Source organism: Lissotriton vulgaris, chromosome 3_1 (genome assembly GCF_964263255.1).
Source record: "Lissotriton vulgaris chromosome 3_1, aLisVul1.2, whole genome shotgun sequence".
In the NCBI taxonomy this organism is placed as follows: Eukaryota; Metazoa; Chordata; class Amphibia; order Caudata; family Salamandridae; genus Lissotriton; species Lissotriton vulgaris.
The window spans coordinates 898515211-898534662 of record NC_141689.1 but is presented as its reverse complement, the minus strand read 5'-3'; the positions used below and the strand labels follow the sequence as shown (position 1 = coordinate 898534662).

General features: G+C 40.2%; 1 protein-coding gene across 1 annotated transcript in view; it reads left to right on the top strand.

Moving 5' to 3' along the window:
- Nucleotides 1-13565, top strand: part of DMRT3 (doublesex and mab-3 related transcription factor 3) — a 63165-nt gene extending 49600 nt beyond the window's left edge. Inside the window, exon 2 of the mRNA XM_086963065.1 lies at nt 11926-13565. Coding sequence (XP_086819191.1) covers nt 11926-12887 — 962 coding nt within the window. The 3' untranslated portion in view covers nt 12888-13565. The remainder of the gene's footprint in view (nt 1-11925) is intronic.
- The last annotated feature ends 5887 nt before the right edge of the window (nt 13566-19452 follow it).

Below are 19452 nucleotides of genomic sequence, written 5' to 3'. Positions count from 1 at the left end.
GCTTCCCCCTTTGATGTAAAGGGGTAGCTCCCTTTTCAAAACCAAGTCCATACAAATACAGGTAGTGGCACTCCAATAACCATCAGTTGCAGTGATAACGTTCAACTGATAGGATTTGCCAGAGATATTCATAGAATAATTTAGTCTTCAAGAGAAAGATGCGAGTACAGTAGACAAAAATGGCCATTGGGAAGCTTGGTACTCCATGGTAAGTGCCTTGGTATACTAGAGTTCAAAGACAGCTGTCACATTCGGCTTCCATCTTAGAAAAATAGAATGTTACTTAAATCTGCATTCAATATAAAATATGTGAAATCAATATTCAAGATAAAATTGTTCCGAATGACTAAATAAAAGGAACCATAAATGTACCATGGGCCTCATTTATGAGGCCCCTTGCGCCATCGAAACGCCACTTTTTGTGATGTTCCGTGGCACAGAAGCCTGCGTGATATTTATCAGGCAGCACTAAGCAACTTTTTTTGGCTTAATGTTGCCTGATAAATATCAGTCCCTTTAACGCAGTGTTCTGCATTAAAGAGGCATGCAATGGGTGTTGCGGCAGGCGTTCCAAGCAACATCCATGGCCTTTATACATTGCCCCAGTCTTACGAGAAATCGTAAATCTGAGGTAATGCCAAAAGCTTTCGCCTCCCCAGGGGAGGCGTAAGGGATGCGCAACGGGGAGAAATATCTTTATTTCTCTTGTTTTTCCTTTTTCTATGTGTGCTGCATTCTGCAGCACACATAGAACGAGAAAAAACGCCTCTTGTGATTATTTTGTACAGAAAGGTTCCCCTTCCTGTACAAAGATAATCATCCCGCAAGGCCGGCACCCTTGCACCATTGTGCAAAGGTGCCTGCGCTGGCGCAGGCAGCCCATTGTGCGCCGGCGCTGGGGAAAAGGACAGGAATGCACCGTATCTTATAGATACGGATACGGTGCATTCCTGCCCTTTTCTTTTCCCGAAGGGAAGCACAGCAGGAAGGCCTGCTGCGCTTTCCTACAGCAAAACCTCATAAATGAGGCCCCTAGTATCTATATTTATCATAAATCTATATTCATCGACCTTGATTGCCTGTGATGAATTCTCCCCAACTTTGACCAGAAGTAATGCATACTGTGTTGAAGTTTTTGACACCAACATAACCATGAAGACACATAAGGCATGATTGGCAAAACATTTTAGGAAGATAGCTGTGTCTTTCTGCAGGCTTACATAAGGCTAACTCATGATTCTCTAGATGTATGACATTCATTTTCTCACTCTTATTAATTTGTTAATTCCCATTATATCATTCATTCATTCATCCTTCATGTATCCAAAATCACAGTCTCATCCATTTCCTCACCCATCTTCATTTTCATACATTTATCCATCCCATCATTTACCATCACACTCTCTCACATTTGTTCATTATTATATTCTCATTAGTGTCTTCATTATCTCATTCGGGCTCTGCTTCACTCATTCATCCATTCATTTATATTTACATTCTAATATAATGGTTGGATGCGCAAAAACATACAGTTACACACAAATATGCACACAAACACAGACACATTGTTGCAAATAAAAACAAGCATTGGTAAAGCTAGCTGGTTTGGCCTTGCCACTGATTAATGTTTGCTCCTATTGTCTTTCGAAGTGCTTTTAATATTGCGCCAGCTTTGGTAAGTCAATTGTAATGACTGGCTATCTTGAAAGTATATTTCCTATACGTTCACAATGGCTGTTATGTTGTGTGACACACTTTGGCAGCCATATTAAAAGTACAGAAAATAATGTTTTTATACTTTCAAGATGGCTGCCACTTAGTGTAACACTATGTTTTGTAATGGGGCATGACAAACAGGTTAAAGGTATTGAAAAAACATTCCTACACCTTTAAGTTGGCCGCCATGTTGCATCACAGCTAGTTGCATTACTCAGCGTGGTGGCCAACTTGAAAGTATAACAAACACTCTTTAAAGTTGGTTGCCACTCAAAGCCAGGGAAGAGGAGCGAAAGGTGTAAGAGGGGAGAGAGAAGTGGAGAAGGGAGGAGAGCGCTCAGCCGAAGCAGTGTCATTTTGAGGATATATTTAATTGAATTGAGATAGAATTGGGGTACATATATGATGCAATTAGATTTCTATGTGTACCATATATATAGATCTTGAATTAATGAATACCTTTCAGAACTAAAAATCAACTAGAAGTAGTCTAGGACCATTGTTTTATATACCGAACATTGCCCAGGTCCATGGACTAGTGTGGGTCACCCCATTATTTCATAATGGAACAACTTAGTGATTAACATCTCCAGACATCAATTTAACCCTATTGAGATCAAAACCTTACAAAATGGTACGTCATTTGTCCCTACTTGTTACACCAACTGTCTTGAACTTGAAATCAGTTTATTCAAATTCATGCGCAATTTACGTTTAAGGAATTTTTTCGAGAACGTGGTAGGTAACTAAGGTAGAAACAAAGATAACCTTTTGAAGGATTTAAGACCTAACAGCACATTTGTAGCACCTGTGAGTCATAAGATTTTGGATTCCTTTGAAACATTGGTCAAACAAGACATTCAGCATCTGAATTACTGACAGCAATGTAAACATGACAATTTAACTAAGAAAGAAGTTGGTATTTTGAATAAAATAGCGCACAACCCTGATATAATGTGTCAAACAGCTGATAACAGGCGGAGCAATTGTCATTGTGGATACTTCATTTTACAGAAGAAATGTAGAGGAACACGTTTCTGATCTTCAGACCTACTCTTTTTAGAATCATAATCCCACAGCAACATTTGCAAACATTTTCAATATCATCTTGGATAGAGCCATGGATAATGGCATTATCACTGAAGAAGTGAAGCGTTTTTTTTGATTCAAGCTAATCCTAAAAGTCTGCATATGTTCATGCTACCAAAAGTACATAAAAACCTGCACAATCCTCCATTTAGACCCTTTGTCAGTTGAAGTTTACATGAACCAGTGGGTACATTTTAGGACAGACATTTGCAACCATTTGTTCAGAAAATGAACACTTACATCAAAGATACTACAGAATTTTTGATCAAGGTCAATCAAGTTACCTTTAAGCCGGAAGAGCAGATTTTATTATGCACCATTGAGGTTAAATCGCTTTATACTTTGATTCCCCATGACCTTGATATGGAAGCAATTGAATACCATTTGATGAACTCAACATTGGATGATGATTTCAAAATATTCTTGACGGAACTTTTACACTTTACTCTTTACCAGAGTTACTTCAGTGGGGAAAAACAGTACTATCTACAGTCACTGCTACCTCAATGGGCAATTGTGCAGCACCTGCATATGCAAATCTGTTCATGAACAAATTTGAGATGGACCACATTCTCAATAATGAAGCATGGAAAACCAATGCCATCTTTTTTATCAGATATATTGACAACAATTTTACCCTCCAGAAAGGGCACCAAAAAATGAATTTAGCAATGCACTGATTGAACTCAACTAAGTGAATGAGAGGATTCAATTCACTCATGAGATCAGTGACACTGGAATAGCCTCCTTAGAAGTTTTCATGTCTATAAATCAGAATAACTTGGATACCAGTATTTTCAGAAAAATAACTGATCATAACAACTTGTTAAACTTCGGGACCTTTCTTCAAAATTCTCTCAAAAACATTTACCATATTCCCAACTACTAAGGGTTAAGAGAATTGTATCTAACCCTGATTCTCTCAACTAACAAGTGGTAAAGATGGTTGCCAATTTTCAAGATAGAGGCTCTCTGAGGGAGGTTCTTAATAAAGCTATAACACAATGTGCTACAAAGACCAGCCAGGAACCACTACGTCTTATCAGAGAGAAAAAGCTGAACAAAAGAATGGTTCTACATTCCAAATTTTCTACCGTAAGTTCTCAGTTTAAGAAATCTGTCATAAAACATTGGCCTATGCTTGTTATGGAACCTGATTTTAAATCAAGTTTTGCTGAACAGCCCCTTTTTGCTTATGAAAGAGGGAAGAATGTGAAGAAATTGCTCAGTCCGAAAATGACCCAAATTGAAAACCGGACTTTCAAAATGACAGTGCTGTGATACAATTGTAACAGCTGTAACAGCATTATCAAAGGTCCATCAATCACACACCCGATGAAAGGCAATAAAATCAATCTTAACATTACTGCGGATTGTGACACCATGAATGTGGTATACTTGTTGAAATGCCCATGTGGGAAGATTTACATTGGTAAGACTGAGAGAAAAATTAAAAACAGATTTAACAAACATAAGAGTAACTTACAGACAAAAATTATGAAATCTGTTATCACCACACATTTTTGGGAAAATGGTCATAATCTCTGTCAACTGAAATTTAGGATTATGGAAAAGGTTGAGAAAAGAAAAGGGAGAGACATACAAACATTCTTACTTCAAAGAGAGAATTTTTGAATAAAAAGACTTGACCCACTCAATCCCAATGGGTTGAATGACATAATGGAGTTCAGTTGTTATCTATGAAATATGTGTCGTGGACCTCCGAAGCGATTGTATGAGAATACATCTTAAGTTGATATGTCTTGCTTCCTGTTCAACAGTTTTATACAGATTGAGCACTCTATGATGATATGGTTCATGGGTAATTTCTCTAGTCTCTAAATCTATTTTTTCAGTGTTCTTTGCTATCCCTTTTATTTGGTGGTTCTCACTTCCGTTTGAACTCTTGTTTTATTTAAGCCGTTTCCATCCGTTTTTATCTTTTCTTCTCAAAAGCTGGTTCTATATTTGACTGCCCTATACTTGACAGCATGCTTGGTTGCTGTCCACATATTTACCCTTTACACCCATTTTTGTGTGTTCTTTACACTTTTAACTTGCACATATCCTTATAGTGAATACTTTAAGATGGCCACCGCCGGACCTTGTTTTCCCATCAGTCTACGTTCGAGAACTGGAAGCACTCTGAGCATTATCTAAACCCACATTTCATACTTTCTTGTTCACTTTTGTAAAGCACGTCTGTGTGTACAAGAGCGGCCCGAAAGTAGGTACTGGTACTTAACCTTTTGAGGTTTTTCATTGAGTTATTGTTTATCACCTTGGTTATTTTTGTTCTAAATTCACCCTGCGCTTAAACAGACTATCTTTCATGAAATAATTTTGATCACACGGAACACTTTGCATGGATCTGTCTTGCGTTTTTCTCACTGTGTGTGTACAGTTGACACTTAGAGCACCCGACATTTACTTATATTCAGTTTGATCATCGTGAACTTTAGTCGAATGGACAAATAGATATCTCGGATCACTTGGGAGACATGGCTGTTGGAACGACCTCTTTCCATGCTGACACGTTTTTCCTTTACACTTTGCATTGATCGCTAACATGACGATAAGATGTATGATGCTTCTTGAAGGTGTCTAGAATGTGCATGTTCTTGTACTGTCCCGTAAGGAGGCATATATTGAGCTTCTGGTACTTTGTCTAAGAAATTGCTGATTGGCTTAAATATTAGTATTTCCTCACATATATATAATTGATTTTCAGAACTTTTATCCCCAGCCCGAAATGCATTGGGTTGGGATGAAATGAGATTTAATGTTATTAGTGAAAAATAGAAAGGAAAGAAAAGAATGAATCATTTTTCTGGAAAAAGTGTCATGACAAATAAGAGTACCACCTATTTGATGAATTAAAAAGTTTAAAGCTCAAAAATTGGTTGACTTTTTGATTTATTGTGAATAAGGATCCCTCAGAAACAAGGGACAATTTGCAGTGCTGAAGGGGACCCCAGTTAGGGAACGATTTTCTTCATTTATACATTAACATTGCACATGACACATCTGACCTCATTACAATGATGGTCGGACAAGCGTCTGACTCTCATCGTATCGGGATGGAGACCGCCCGACATGTAGTCGGTGGTGCCACCTGCCTTATTACGATCCAGCCAGGGCGAAGACGGTCGAAAACATGCCTTTTACAATTGCGACTTATGCTGCGGGCTAAGAAAGGGTCGCAGCACAAGCCACAATAAAAAAAAGGTATGTTTTGAAACATTTATGCACTGTGTACCAGACACCTGTGGTGCCTGGCACACAGTGCATCGATGTTTTGGGGGATAAAACCTAACCACATCATTATGTGGCCGTCTGGCCGCAGCCTCCGGTGTCGGACAAACTGCCACTGATGGCCTGTTGGTGGCGATCCGCTCGACATCATAAACATGTCCAAAATCAGAAAATGTGTGAAAACCTTATGCAATAGCTCCTTCTGGAATCTTAACTATCTACAGCTATCTGTAAGATATCTTACTTCGTTAGTTATGATACAGAGGTAGACTTTGTGGTATTCTCATATAAAAACAGACATTCCATGTTTGAGCAAGTTGTGAGTGTTAGCACAAGTGTGCAACTGCATGAGAGCAGAGGCGCAAGCTTACCAAAAGGTCAAAATAAAAATATTTTTCTTTTTCAGAAGATTTGTATCATTTCATTTTTTGAATTAATTGTGTCTACTTGGTACAATGCGCCAGCGAGGTTGTTTTAAAATTGAAGATCGTGTTGTTCGAGTGTTGACAACTACAATGATGAGTGCAGATTAGTTTTCCAGGGCTTAATTTGCAAAAATGTAAGTGACAGTACCCCGGGTATTTCTCAGGAGTCAACTGCATCAACCCACTGCTCTTGCCACTGCTTTGATTGCTGAATGCCAGTGCCAGCATTAGCTTTTTATCCACCACACTCTTGGAAGTGTAACATTTTAGACTATTCTAGGTCAAAATCAGGTCAGCTCAGTGGGTATGGATGGCCTGGATATGCTGGTTCGCTCATATTTTTTAAAAGTATATTGATGTATTAATGTGCTGCTAATGTTTTCTGCTCAAAAATAGGGTAGAAAGTGCCACAACGTGGTAGACCCTGATTTATAAGTGCAGGTGTTTAAAAATATGTTCCGGAGCTTCAGCAAACACCGGCAAAAATTAAGCACTGTAAAATTTTGAATTTTCTGGAACATGGAAATTTGTTTCCAGACAATCGAACGTGCAAAGAATTATCGTGTTTCAAGCAGGGAAAAATTGAGTTAGCAAAAAATTATTTTGTTAAAATGTCCACTTTGTAGATAGCTATAACTGAAGACCCTTAATGAACTTTTTAAACTAACTAATAGGGTCATTAAGACTTTTGCAGAGTGGGTGAACCGCTGTAAATTTGTGGTTCTCACGCCCTTGAAATTCACAGTTCCCTCACCCCATTTAAAAGTCTTTCAGAAGACAACAGGCCATATTGGCAGTTGATCCACCCTATATAGGGTGGGCTGACCAAAACTGAATGTTTCTGTCCTGGTCTGCCATGCAAGTAATGCATATCCGAGGCAGCGAAATCAAACTATAACCTCGATGGGCAGGGAAAAAACTCACAAGAGAGTTTTGGCCATAGTTTTTTTCCCTTAAAAACAAACTCCCACAAAAACGACATGATGCTTGTTCTGGAAAGTGCTCTGCCTTTAGAACAACTACAGCGCCAGAAATTGTGCTGAAAGTATAGAGATCTCTGCCGGGATCCCATAGAGCAGAGACTATTTATACCCGGGAGGCCTTCCACGGTATAAATGACCCAACAAGAATGAGTGAGTGTACTGCATTAGCTACTAATGGAATTATACATGGGGAAAAGTTCTACGTTGTCAGCTTTTGCTCCATTGAGGAGGAACAAAGGTTTAGCAGTGCTGTAGTGTTTACTGGGCCCAACATCAATGAACTATGGTTTTCCGATTATCAAATGAGCATACGACTCTCCCTTGCTCCTTCGATGGACCTTGTTTTGTGCCGAGAGCGGTTGGATATAAGGGAGCCAGCAGTCATCCAATGAAGACCAGGAATTGGATAACTGAACTACAAACTAGAAATTAAGCTCATGTAAATTGCTCTTATACAATGCTATAAAGATAAAGAATTACTTTTTTTTTTTTTTTTTTTTTTTTATTGACAAATTCATAATTAATACATAAGATTCAAAAAGAAACAAAAGTAGATACAGCAGATAATCAAATAACTTAATTAACAAAACAATTTATAAAATATCAAGTGGGATAACAACGCCAGAGAGGAGAGAGAAAGAAAAAATGAAAAATAAAAATAAAAAAGTGACAACAGAAAAAAATATAAGCAGATTAAACGATCAGGAATCTGAGAAACAAAAGAGATGTCCATTAATCATCGGCAGAACCTAATTGGCGAACCTCATTTGTGTACCATCTTGTAATCGGGTCCCAAATCTGTGCTCCTATTGCTTTCATTTTTCTCCCCCTAGTAGCATATATTGCAATTTCTTGTTTATAGATTGCAAGAAAGCGACTAAGCCACATATGAAAAGTAGGGGGGTCTACGTCTTTCCAACGAGCTGCCAAAATGATACGAAGTACAGCATACCCCAGAAAAACTACCGCTTGCTCCTTTTTATTATGACCCAGTGAATCATCGTGGCCTAGTATACAGAGAGTTAGTGAGTCCCTTATCTGACGTCCAAAGACCTGAGCCCAGAACTCCAACATCATGGTCTTTAACCGCCTCAACTCCGAACATTCTGAGAACATGTGAAGTAGATTGGCGAGTGGTTGTTTGCATCTTGGGCAGTTGTTGTCGGCCCGAAGACCCCAACCAAATAATTTTGCAGGTGTATAGTATAGGTTGTATACTGTTTTATAATATTGTGCTCTTAAATTTGAGGCTATAAAGTATTTTGTAGATAACGCTAGTGAAAGATCGATATCAACATTAGGATTTGCCAGTTTTACAGCCCAAGATTGTTCTGTTTTTTCAATATCATCAGGGAGATTACCCATAAGAATCTGATACAGAGTCCCTATTCTTGTCGTTTTCTTACCAATAGCTTCAAGAAGTGGAAGTCTGTCTCGTATTATTACTGGAAAAACATTGCGGATACATGACAGTATTTGAAAATATTTCAGAAAATCTTGCGTAGGGACACGATATTTTTCTTGAAAATATTCAAAAGAAATAGGGATATTATGTCCTAATATGTCACCAACTGTATTGATACCTAGATGTTCCCACCTCTGCGAAGTAGCATCATTAAGGGATGGGGGGATGATTTTACTATGCCAAAGAGGAGTATATCTTGTAAAATTGGGAATTGATAGGTATTTAGAGATTGCTTTCCAACCCACCCATGCGTCTAAGACTGTCTTCAATTTGATTTTTTTATAGTATGAAGGCTCTACCTGTCTTAAAAAGAGCCCTTTACACTTATCACCGAGACTAAGTTCATAGATCGATGGAATATATAGGTATGGGGGCGTATAGGTATTAGTTTTTTTATCCGTAAGCAGGGGATCCATAGATTGCATCAGTGTTGCCCAGAGATATAATTTTAGATTGGGGATAGCTAGTCCCCCTCTATCCTGTGGAAGCGACATTAAGCGGAGGGATCTTCTTATCTTTCCGTAACTCCATATAAATTTAGATATAGCAGACTCAATGGTTTTAATGAAATTATCTCCAGCTAGCAACGGGATCGCTCTAAAAAGGTAGAGGACCCTCGGGAAGATATTCATTTTAATATAGTTAGCCCTCCCAATTATAGATAGATGTAAGTTGTCTATTCTTTTGAGGTCTATTTTAATTTTATCAATGAGGGGAGTGTAGTTCAAATGGATAATTCTCTCCACTTTAGTAGTAAGGCGTATGCCTAAGTATGTAGCTTCTTCAACTTTGAGAGCACTTTCATAATGGATATTATCAGTAGCTAACACCATGGTTTTGTCCCTATTTAACGAATATCCTGAATATGTGCCAAATGCCTGGGTAATTGATTCGATTTCCAGGATTGCCACTGTGGGGTTGTTAGTTACAACGGCAATGTCATCCGCATATGCCATGACTTTGGTGGAATATGGCCCTATTTTAATAGGCTGTATTAAAGGGGTCGAAAGTAGTTTCTGTATAAGGGGGTCTATGTATAGTGCGAACAGGATCGGGGAGCATGGGCAACCCTGTCTTGTACCTCTATGTACCTTGATAAGCTCTGACTCATTGCCACATATAGAGATTTTTGCACTAGGATCGGTATATAAAGCTTTGATGGCTCTGATGAATTTGTATCCAAAATTCTTTCGTTCTAATATGTTCCAGAGAAACTGCCATGCTACTCGATCAAAAGCCTTTTCGGCATCGAGGAGAATCATCGCCATCTCGCCCCCCGTGGTTCCCATGATATCAAAAAGGGTGGTGGCTCTCCGGGTATGATCTGTAGTGCCCTTTCCGGGTATAAATCCGTGCTGCCAGGGGGATACGAGATGTTTGATAACCCCGTTCAGTCGGTTGGCTAGTATTTTTGAGTAAAGCTTTGAGTCAGAATTTATCAGGGATATCGGTCTGTAAGATGATGGAAGCTGAGATGGTTTACCTTTTTTGTGAAAAATTATAATATTCGTTAGTTTCCAGGAGTCTGGTGGGGCGGAGTTATACTGCACTCCGAGAAAGAGATCTAACAATAACGGAATAATTTGTTTACCTAGGATTTTATACAGTTCTAGGGGGATTTTGTCGGGGCCTGCCGCCTTACCATTGGAAAGTTCGGATAGGGCAATCTCTACCTCAGAATAAGTAATTTCTCTCTCGAGTATTATTTTAATCCTGTCATCTAACCTAATGTTTATGTCTTGGTCTGGGAGCCAGTTGCTCAAAAAAGACATGATGTCCGAGTCCGAATTTGTCAGATCGCTATGATACAATTTCTTATAGTATTTTTGAAATATGTTTAGGATATCCTGCTTGGATGTATATTCCTTGGCTTCATAAGATAAAGAATTACTATAGCAAACCCAATTCTCCTGAATAAATGTAGGCGAGCCAAAATCCTACACACTAAAAGCTCAGTTGCAGCAATGGAGAATAAAACCATTAGAATTTAATGCTCAGTAATCTCTCTAATAAGATCCTTTCTGATCATTGATTAACAGGATTAGGAATTCACATTTATTTGGACAAAAATAATTAAGTTAGCTGAGACAATATGGAGATATTTACTATAATTTATCATCATTTACACGTTTCTAATACACGTTAATAAAAATAGTACATTCTAAATTAATAAATTACAGTCTAGGTTACTTGTACAAATTATATCATCTAGTCAAATTATTTGAATGCATGCTTTTACAATGCAGTAACTAAAATTCTCTCATTTTGCAAATTTTTCCCAAACTTGAGGTTGGTGCACGTTTATTATTTTTCTCTCAAAAGATGTCGTAATTCGGTTTAAAAGTTTGAATGCCAATTTCTCTCGATCAGTAGTGTTAAGAATGATCATACTGTTCTGCTTTTAGTGGGTGAAATTTGTAAACATTTTAAATAAAGGAGCACTAAATTATGTTGGGTTCTTTCTAACCTTTCTCCAAATTTGGCATCATCAATGCACCTGTGGAAAGTGTCCCAAACTGATGGAGACCATGACCTGCTGTATTTTTTACGCTTTATTAAAACGAGTTCAGAAGGATATGTAAATCGTTTCTCCGGTAAAGCTATACTTGCACCACACCATTATTTTGATAGGAGGAACAACATGCCCTAAGCAAAGGAATGAAACTCTGGCAAATGCAAATATTGTTTTGAACAAGGATGTTACTATTCTGACAATGAGTATTCAAACAAAGATACGCACAGCTATTCTTGCTATTGAATCAATAAAAGATTTACTCAAATGTCAATGTTTTAAATGTTAAAATCTGGACAGCTAATTTTGCTTCGAATTAGAGAAGAGGCAACTTGTAAAACTAATCAGGTTGCTGATGTAACGCCTCACAATCCTTCCTGCAAAGTATTTCTAAACCAATAGAAAGAATTAAATAATTCATATTAAACCTTCCACTCTTGGTATAACCAGGAAATTAAACCAGTGCTTCTTTCTTTGCAGATTTATCTGAAGAGCGAATGGCTGACAGCAGCGGAACCGAGAACGTTGATGCCTACAGTGACAAAGAGGCAGACCAAAGGAGCTCGCCTGACGTGCCCAAAGCTAAGACGTGCTTCAGCCCCGACAGTCCGGACGAAGTTTCAGTGGATGAAAGTGGTTACTCGGTGCCGAAGAATGGCGGGAGTGCAGAAAGCAGCGCAGAGAGCCCCAAGTACCAACCTGAGCCAAACCACCTCCTGATTGAAGGCCCATCAGGAACAGTGTCCCTACCCTTCAACTTGAAAGCCAATAGACCACCACTTGAAGTGTTAAAAAAAATATTCCCAAACCAAAAGCCAACAGTTCTGGAGTTGATCCTGAAAGGCTGTGGGGGGGACCTGGTGAGCGCTGTGGAGATCCTTCTCTCCAGCCGATCTTCAATCACTGGTGACAGAACTTCTGCAGAACAGGATGGCCTGGTACTACCTACCAACAGCCATATATTTGAACATGCTCTTGGCTCCTACCCAATTTCTTCCTCTAAATGGTCTGTAGGATCAGCCTTCAGAGTGCCGGACACGTTGAGGTTCTCTGCGGATTCCAGTAGTGTTGTTCCGAATCCTTTGGCAGTTCCTCTGCAGCATCCCTTTCCACAACCACCACGGTATCCTCTGATGTTAAGGAATACTTTAGCAAGAAATCAGGCAAGTCCATTTCTTCCCAATGACGTGACCTTGTGGAACACAATGACTTTGCAGCAGCAGTACCAACTGAGATCCCAGTATGTCAGCCCTTTCTCAGGCAACACAGCAAGCGTATTCAGAAGTTCCCCCGTCCTTTCTACGCGCCCTTCTGAAGATCCAAGGATCTCCGTTCCAGATGATGGATGCCCCATTGGGTCCAAGCAGCCCATTTACACAGAAGACGACTATGATGACCGCTCGGATTCTTCAGACTCCAGAATACTCAATACGTCCTCGTAGAATGGCCACCGACCCATTCTTGAGAACAGCTGACACTTGACTTTATCTTTGAGAACTAGAACCAAATTCACACAAAACTATTTAAGCAAACATGGTATCATTCAGCTTGAAACTATACTGTAGCAATACTACTTAACTTATTTTTTTCTTACACTTTAATGGGAAATTCCTGTTTGCAGTAAATGTATGCCAACGTGAATGTGCCAGAAGAAAAATGAAATGTGAAACAATCAAAAATCAATACAGGCATTGGGATCAAGTGTTAAAAGTCTGGATTGTCTCCTGAAGTAGTATTAGCTGGAACGTTCCAGTAGAGTAAAAACTTGAATGTAGGTTCAGCGTTGCAGACATCTCAGGACTATCCTAGACGGAAGGGTCAAGAGATATGTATCTGCCCATAAAAAAAACACACTGATTTAAAGTCTTCCTGAACTTGACTCTAACAGGACATGGTGCAAGGACTGCGCTTGTGTTACTGAAGCCTGGCCTTTTAAAGATAACTACTTCATAGGGCGCTTCTTGTCAAGTAGCTGGGACATACTTATAAATATTGTCAGTGTAAAATGAATGGCACTTGTGAATTGCATGTAATGTATTGTGAAATGAACACACGATTAAACATTGCCGGGTTAATGTAGCATGCCAAGGACTGTAGAAGAAATAAACAAGGATGTGCTCGAATCATGCCGATGATATCCGTAGAAAACATCTTTGTGTATTTACATATCTGAGCGGTACCTCGTGCTCTGTGCCATGGACGCAGGGCCGCTGTGTAGTGCTGGGCTCTCTTGTAGGGCTGTGGGCTTCACTGAAAGGGAGATGCCCATAAACCAGAGCGATATCTGGGATATGTGCAATAAGAGATCCAGTACACCCATCTGAGTTTCATTCATGTTTCATTGGCTGACCTCTGGGCGGCCATGTCAACAGTGGGTGCCAATAGCTCTGAGAAGCAGGTAAGTATTATAGTAACTCAAGACACAATAACCAGACCATACATTAGAACAAGAACATGCAGAGCAGGAACACGTGATGACTGTATGGGGCATATGCAGTCATTCCTGATGGTTCTTCCACACAGTTATATATATAGGGGCCGATTATAAGTCAGGCAGAGTGGTATCTCTGCAGGGGTTACCCCTCCGACTTATTTCGAGTTGATTAAGTGTGGACTCATACCTGGTTACTCCAACTCTTTTGCCACACTAGGGGGGGCCTTATTTATGAAGGCCTTGCGCCGCCGGTGCGTCACTTTTAACATGGGAAAAAGTGACGCACCGGCGGCGCAAGGCTTTCATAAATGAGGCCCTAGGATTCCCTCTGCTGAAAGCAGGGAGAATTTCTGGACAGGTACTGACCCAGAATTGCTATTCTAGGACCCACATAACATTCCCCATTCTGGTTCCAAAAAACGACAACAATTGCATGCTGCAGGTGCAGGAATACTGGGTGCAAATAGTGGCATAGCAACGGTACTCTGGACCCTGGTGCAAGTAAGGTAAATTGGGCTCCCGCTCCAAAGGCTGCGTAGTTAAATACAGCCATAATTGGGTTGCAATCGGCCCCTAATGCCCCTGGGCCCCAGTGTCACTGCACCTGCTGCACTGTTGATAACAACATCCTTGGTTGAAATTTTGATGGCGGCTCCGGTATATTTCTGTGCTCCCAGGCCTCTAGTGGTAAACCTGCGGCCTTTAACCACTGCTTCTACTAGTTAGGCTAATCATTATATCAGTCTTGGATGGCAAGTCTGTTAAACCAACATATAATTAAATTGTTAAAAAAACATTTTTAACTGCATCGCTGCGGCGGCTTTTCCCGCTGTGCGCGGCAGATTCGAAATTACCGCGTTACGTGACGAGCTGGCCTTGTCATCCGCGCACGACAGGTAAGCGCGATGACGAGCCCAGCTCGTCAATAGCCTCGAAGGGGTTAAGTAAGGTGCAGGAGGTACGTTAGAATAACACACAATGCATACTTGACACAATTCAACATTCCTGCTTGCATAATCCTTAGTCACATCCAGCATGAAAAAATCTAGAAGGGAAGTCACTAATAAACACATAGATAACATAAAATTGTATTTATATTGCCGTAATCCTGCATTTGTAAATACTTAGCATTGTTAGAATGGGATAGTGGCCCCATCACAGAATGCACGCTGCTGCTGTGGTACAAGATGGCGGATTCATGGGAAAGCATGTGAAAGTGTACACCAAGCATTGTTCGATAGTGCTAAGTCACAAAAGGTGACGCAAGCGGGCGGAAAGGGTTGATAAAGTATTTACTTTCCACAGCAAAACATTTTTTAAAAAGTTGCCTTGAAATAACACAAACAGTGCTTTTTGCTACTTCATTCTACTTTGAGTCGAGGTGGCACCCCGTGGAGGGTAAATGGGCGTTCCCACACTTCCACCCATGGTTTTTGACACAAAGCCCTATCTAGGAACAATGATAGATATGGCTTTGTGCCAAAAAAGAATACATCCTTGAGGAAGGCATTTGCAAAATCTTTTAATTTCTCCAAACCTTTCCCACATTACATGTGTGCTGCATTTACCGCACACCTCCAATGAGGGAAACGTTTTAAGTATGTCGATACATAGTATTGTGTACTGAAATGATAGCCTTATAGTACAAAACCTACTCTGGACATCACACATTCACCTTTGTACTGTGGTGCAGGAGTTTCTCTAAGTAGCCTGAAGGAGCGCCAGTCCTGGCGAAAGGAGCATCGACACCACAAAACTGCTGATTGTCTTTTTTGCATCTATCTATCCCTGCCTGTCCCTTTCACCCTTCCACCACTACTAGAGATGAATCTAGTGGGAGCTAGTTAGGTCTGCATAAGTCTCATAAGTTGCCAGGGAATGCAATATGACTACTTCTTTAAAGCATCGCACGGCACCAGGAGTAATGGGTGACAGTAGGATGCTTGACTGGAACAGTAATGTGGGACACATAGTACCTCTTTTTTATGTTGAAAGCTTTATTAAGAGTATAGGGTATATAACAAAATGTGACATCAATAGCAACTCAGATTCAAATGTGAGGGAGAAATATATGGAAAGAGCTACAGACTACTGATGACAACATAAGAACTAAAAGCATTTTCTAAATTTTAAGGGGGGATGCAGGAGGGAAGTAGAAACAGGAGGGAGGGAAGATAGCAATTAAGCTAGTATAAATCATGTTTATATAAACTATAACGGCATATAAATCAGGTGTACATCAACATAAAGGAATACACAAGATCGAGAAATTCAGTAGAATACAATCTAAACTGTGAATTTCAAGAAATAACACTACAGGCGAGAGTACGAATCTTCAAGGAGGTTTAAAATTCTCGGAGGAGAGGGGAGTGTAGGTCCCTTTGGCCGATTGATCTAGATATAAGGTAAAGGGCAACCAATATAATTCGACATTGCGAGGAGGTTTACAAGAGGAGGCAAAGGCAACATCCAGCCTATGGAAATTACATAATGAATTCCACCAACAACGTATGGAAATTTTGGTGAGGGATTTCCAGTTAGAGGCAATGTGTTGGAATGCAAGAGCTATCATGAGGTCAAAAAGACTCCGGGAGTGTGGCGGAAGGTGTAAAGATTCCGAAAGACTCCCCAAAACCATAAGGGTATTGGAATAAGGGACAGAGAGTGTAAAAATGCGTGCAATGAATGACCAGACCTGCTTCCAGAAAGTTGCTACGGAAGGACAGAAAAAGAGAAGATGAAGAAGATCGGCATCAGGTAGATTACATGTCCAGCAATTTAGAAGTAGAGGAAGAGAGAAAGCGAGAGAGAGATAAGGGGGAGAGATAAAGTCTATGATAAAGAAAAAAGATAGATTGAGTGAGGGAGGCAGAGCGAGAAGCCTTCAGAGTTCTAGACCATAGTTTATCCCAGGTAGAAACAGGCCACGAGCAACCAAGATCCCTTTCCCATGAGAGTTCCAATATAGTCTTGGGATGTGTAGGGTTGGGAGCAGAAAAGAAACTATATATAAGAGAAGCCTTAGGAAAAGTGGCAAGAATAGCAAGAAGAGGGGAAGGAGAAAGAGGCGAATCAGCAGACGATATACAATAGTAAAGGTCTAAGATGAGTTCCATCAGAATATAGTATTTCTGGGAAAACGATCGGGGACAACGAAACTGCTCTTGAAATTGGGGAAGGAGCAAGGTGACGAGCCATCGAAAATTTGATGAACCCAAATAATACCCTTCGACCTCCAAGAAGTCCAAGCAAGGGGTCTGTTCTTTAGTAATATAAGCAAATTATACCAAATGGGTGAAAGTAGAAAGGATTCACGGGACGCACTCAACGGGGACAGCAAAGGCTTCAATAGAGAGGAAGTGTGTTTAAACAATAGAAGGGCAGTAAGAGGAGATTTAGAGGTAAACCTAATTACATCTTGAAAAGCAAAGGGCGATAATAATGAGCGCTCAATATGAAGCCAGAGGGGTGAAAAAGAGGAGAGCTCTGTCGACGACCATGTGGAGGCTTGACGTAGGGAAAAGGATTTATGGTAAAGACGGAAATCGGGAAAGTTGACTCCTCCGTTTGATTTGCCTTTGCGAAGAGCTGACAAGGATATCCGAGCCTTTTTTTGCCTCCAAAGAAATTTGGATTTAAGAGAGTCGATACGATTGAAATAGAGAGCCGGAATATGGACAGGAAGCATAGAAAGAAAATAGATCAGAATTGGGGCGATCATCATTTTAACAGAATCAAGACGACCCCACCAAGAAAGGAATAAGGGGTTCCAAGAGGTAAAAAGATGTTCTATCCTAGAAATAACCGCGTACATGTTCAATTTAACAGAGGATGCAATAGAGTTGGAAAAAAAAGAACCCAGAGATATTTTATTTTAGTACTATTCCACACAAAACCAGTGGAAGAGAAAAAATGTGGAAGACAACATTTAGTTAATGGGAGAATTTCCGTCTTATCAGAGTTCATTTTATAGCCCGAAACAAGAAATATTTTCAAATTCGGCCAATAAAGAAGGGACAGAAACTTCGGGGTCTGAAATAAATAGACGAATATCGTCAGCATATGCCGAGAGTTTTAGTTGCTGATCACCGTATGGGAAACCAGAAATAGAGGGATTGTTGCGAATAGAAGAGAGAAAAGGTTCTAGAGCTAACACAAAGAGAAGGGGGGAGAGAGGGCAACCCTGTCAAACTCCTGGTTGGAGTGTAAAAGGGGAGGTGAGTTGGCCATTAACAAGAACTGAAGCTTTGGGCATAGAGTATATCAAAGAAATAAAGGAAATAAATTTAGGGCCAAAACCGTGCCATTTCAAGGAAGCAAGTAAAAAAGACCAGTCCACCCGGTCAAAGGCTTTTTCCGCGTCCACTGAAATAGCTGCCAGGGGGATAGAGAGAGAAGAAGCTTTATTTAAAACATTAAGGAGAAGCCTAGAGTTATCCGAGGTAAGACGACCCTTGACAAAGCCACACTGTTCTTTTCCAATGAGGTGTGGCATGAAGGGATCAGGACGAAGAACAAGCAATTTGGCAAACAGTTTATAGTCCACATTAACTAGTGAAATTGGGCGGTAATTTTTACAAAATTTGGGATCGCGGCCATCTTTGGGAATAAGGCACATAGTAGCATCTTGAAAGGAGCCTTGGGCAATACCAGACGAACAAAACGATTGGAAGAGGACAAGGAGCTTGGGTAATAGGAGGTCAGAAAAGTGCAAATAGAATTCAACGGGGAAACCGTCCGGACCCGGTGTTTTGCCTTTAGTAAGAGAAGACAAGGCAGTGGAAAGTTCATGTAGGGAGAAGTCTGTTTCAATATTGGAGAATTGGAGCTGGGAAGTGTCGGGTCTGGGTAGATTATCAAAATAAGACTGAAGAAGGGCCGGCGTAGGGGGGGGGGGCTTCAGGGGTATACAAAGATTTATAAAAAGATTGGAATTGGGCAAGAATGTCTTTGTCTGTATGAAGGAGAGTGTTAGTAGGGGAGTAAATAGACTCAATAAAAGTACGCTCTTCACGAGATTTAAGGTAGTTAGCAAGGAGTTTGCCAGATTTATTACGCCCGCCATAATAATGTGCACTACTACGAAGAAGGATGGAAGAAGCCGATACAGTGGTAAGTTTATTAAATGCAATCTTAGCTTGAAGGAGGTCAGAGGACATGTGATTAGGAGAAGAGGTATAAAACTGATGTTCCAGAACCTTAATATGAACTAAAGCAACCTTCCGCTTTTGGAGAAATTTCTTCTTTTTCCTAGAAACAAAGTCAATAATGAAACCCAGTGCTGTAGCTTTGAACGAATCCCAAAGGACATGATGGGCGATGTGAGGGTCAGAATTGAGTTGGAAAAATTCACCAATGAAGGAACGGAAAGAGGAGGAAAAACAGGGTCGGTTAACAAAGAGGAATTAAAGTGCCAGCGAGAGGATTTAGGAGGAGAAGGAAGCAAGTCAAAAGTAGTGACAATGGGGGCATGGTCTGAAATTACAATAGGTTCAATGGAGGAGGATAAAAGGTTTTGAGTGAAGGAAGAGGAGAGAAAAATATAGTCTAGACGAGAAAAGGAAGCATGGGGG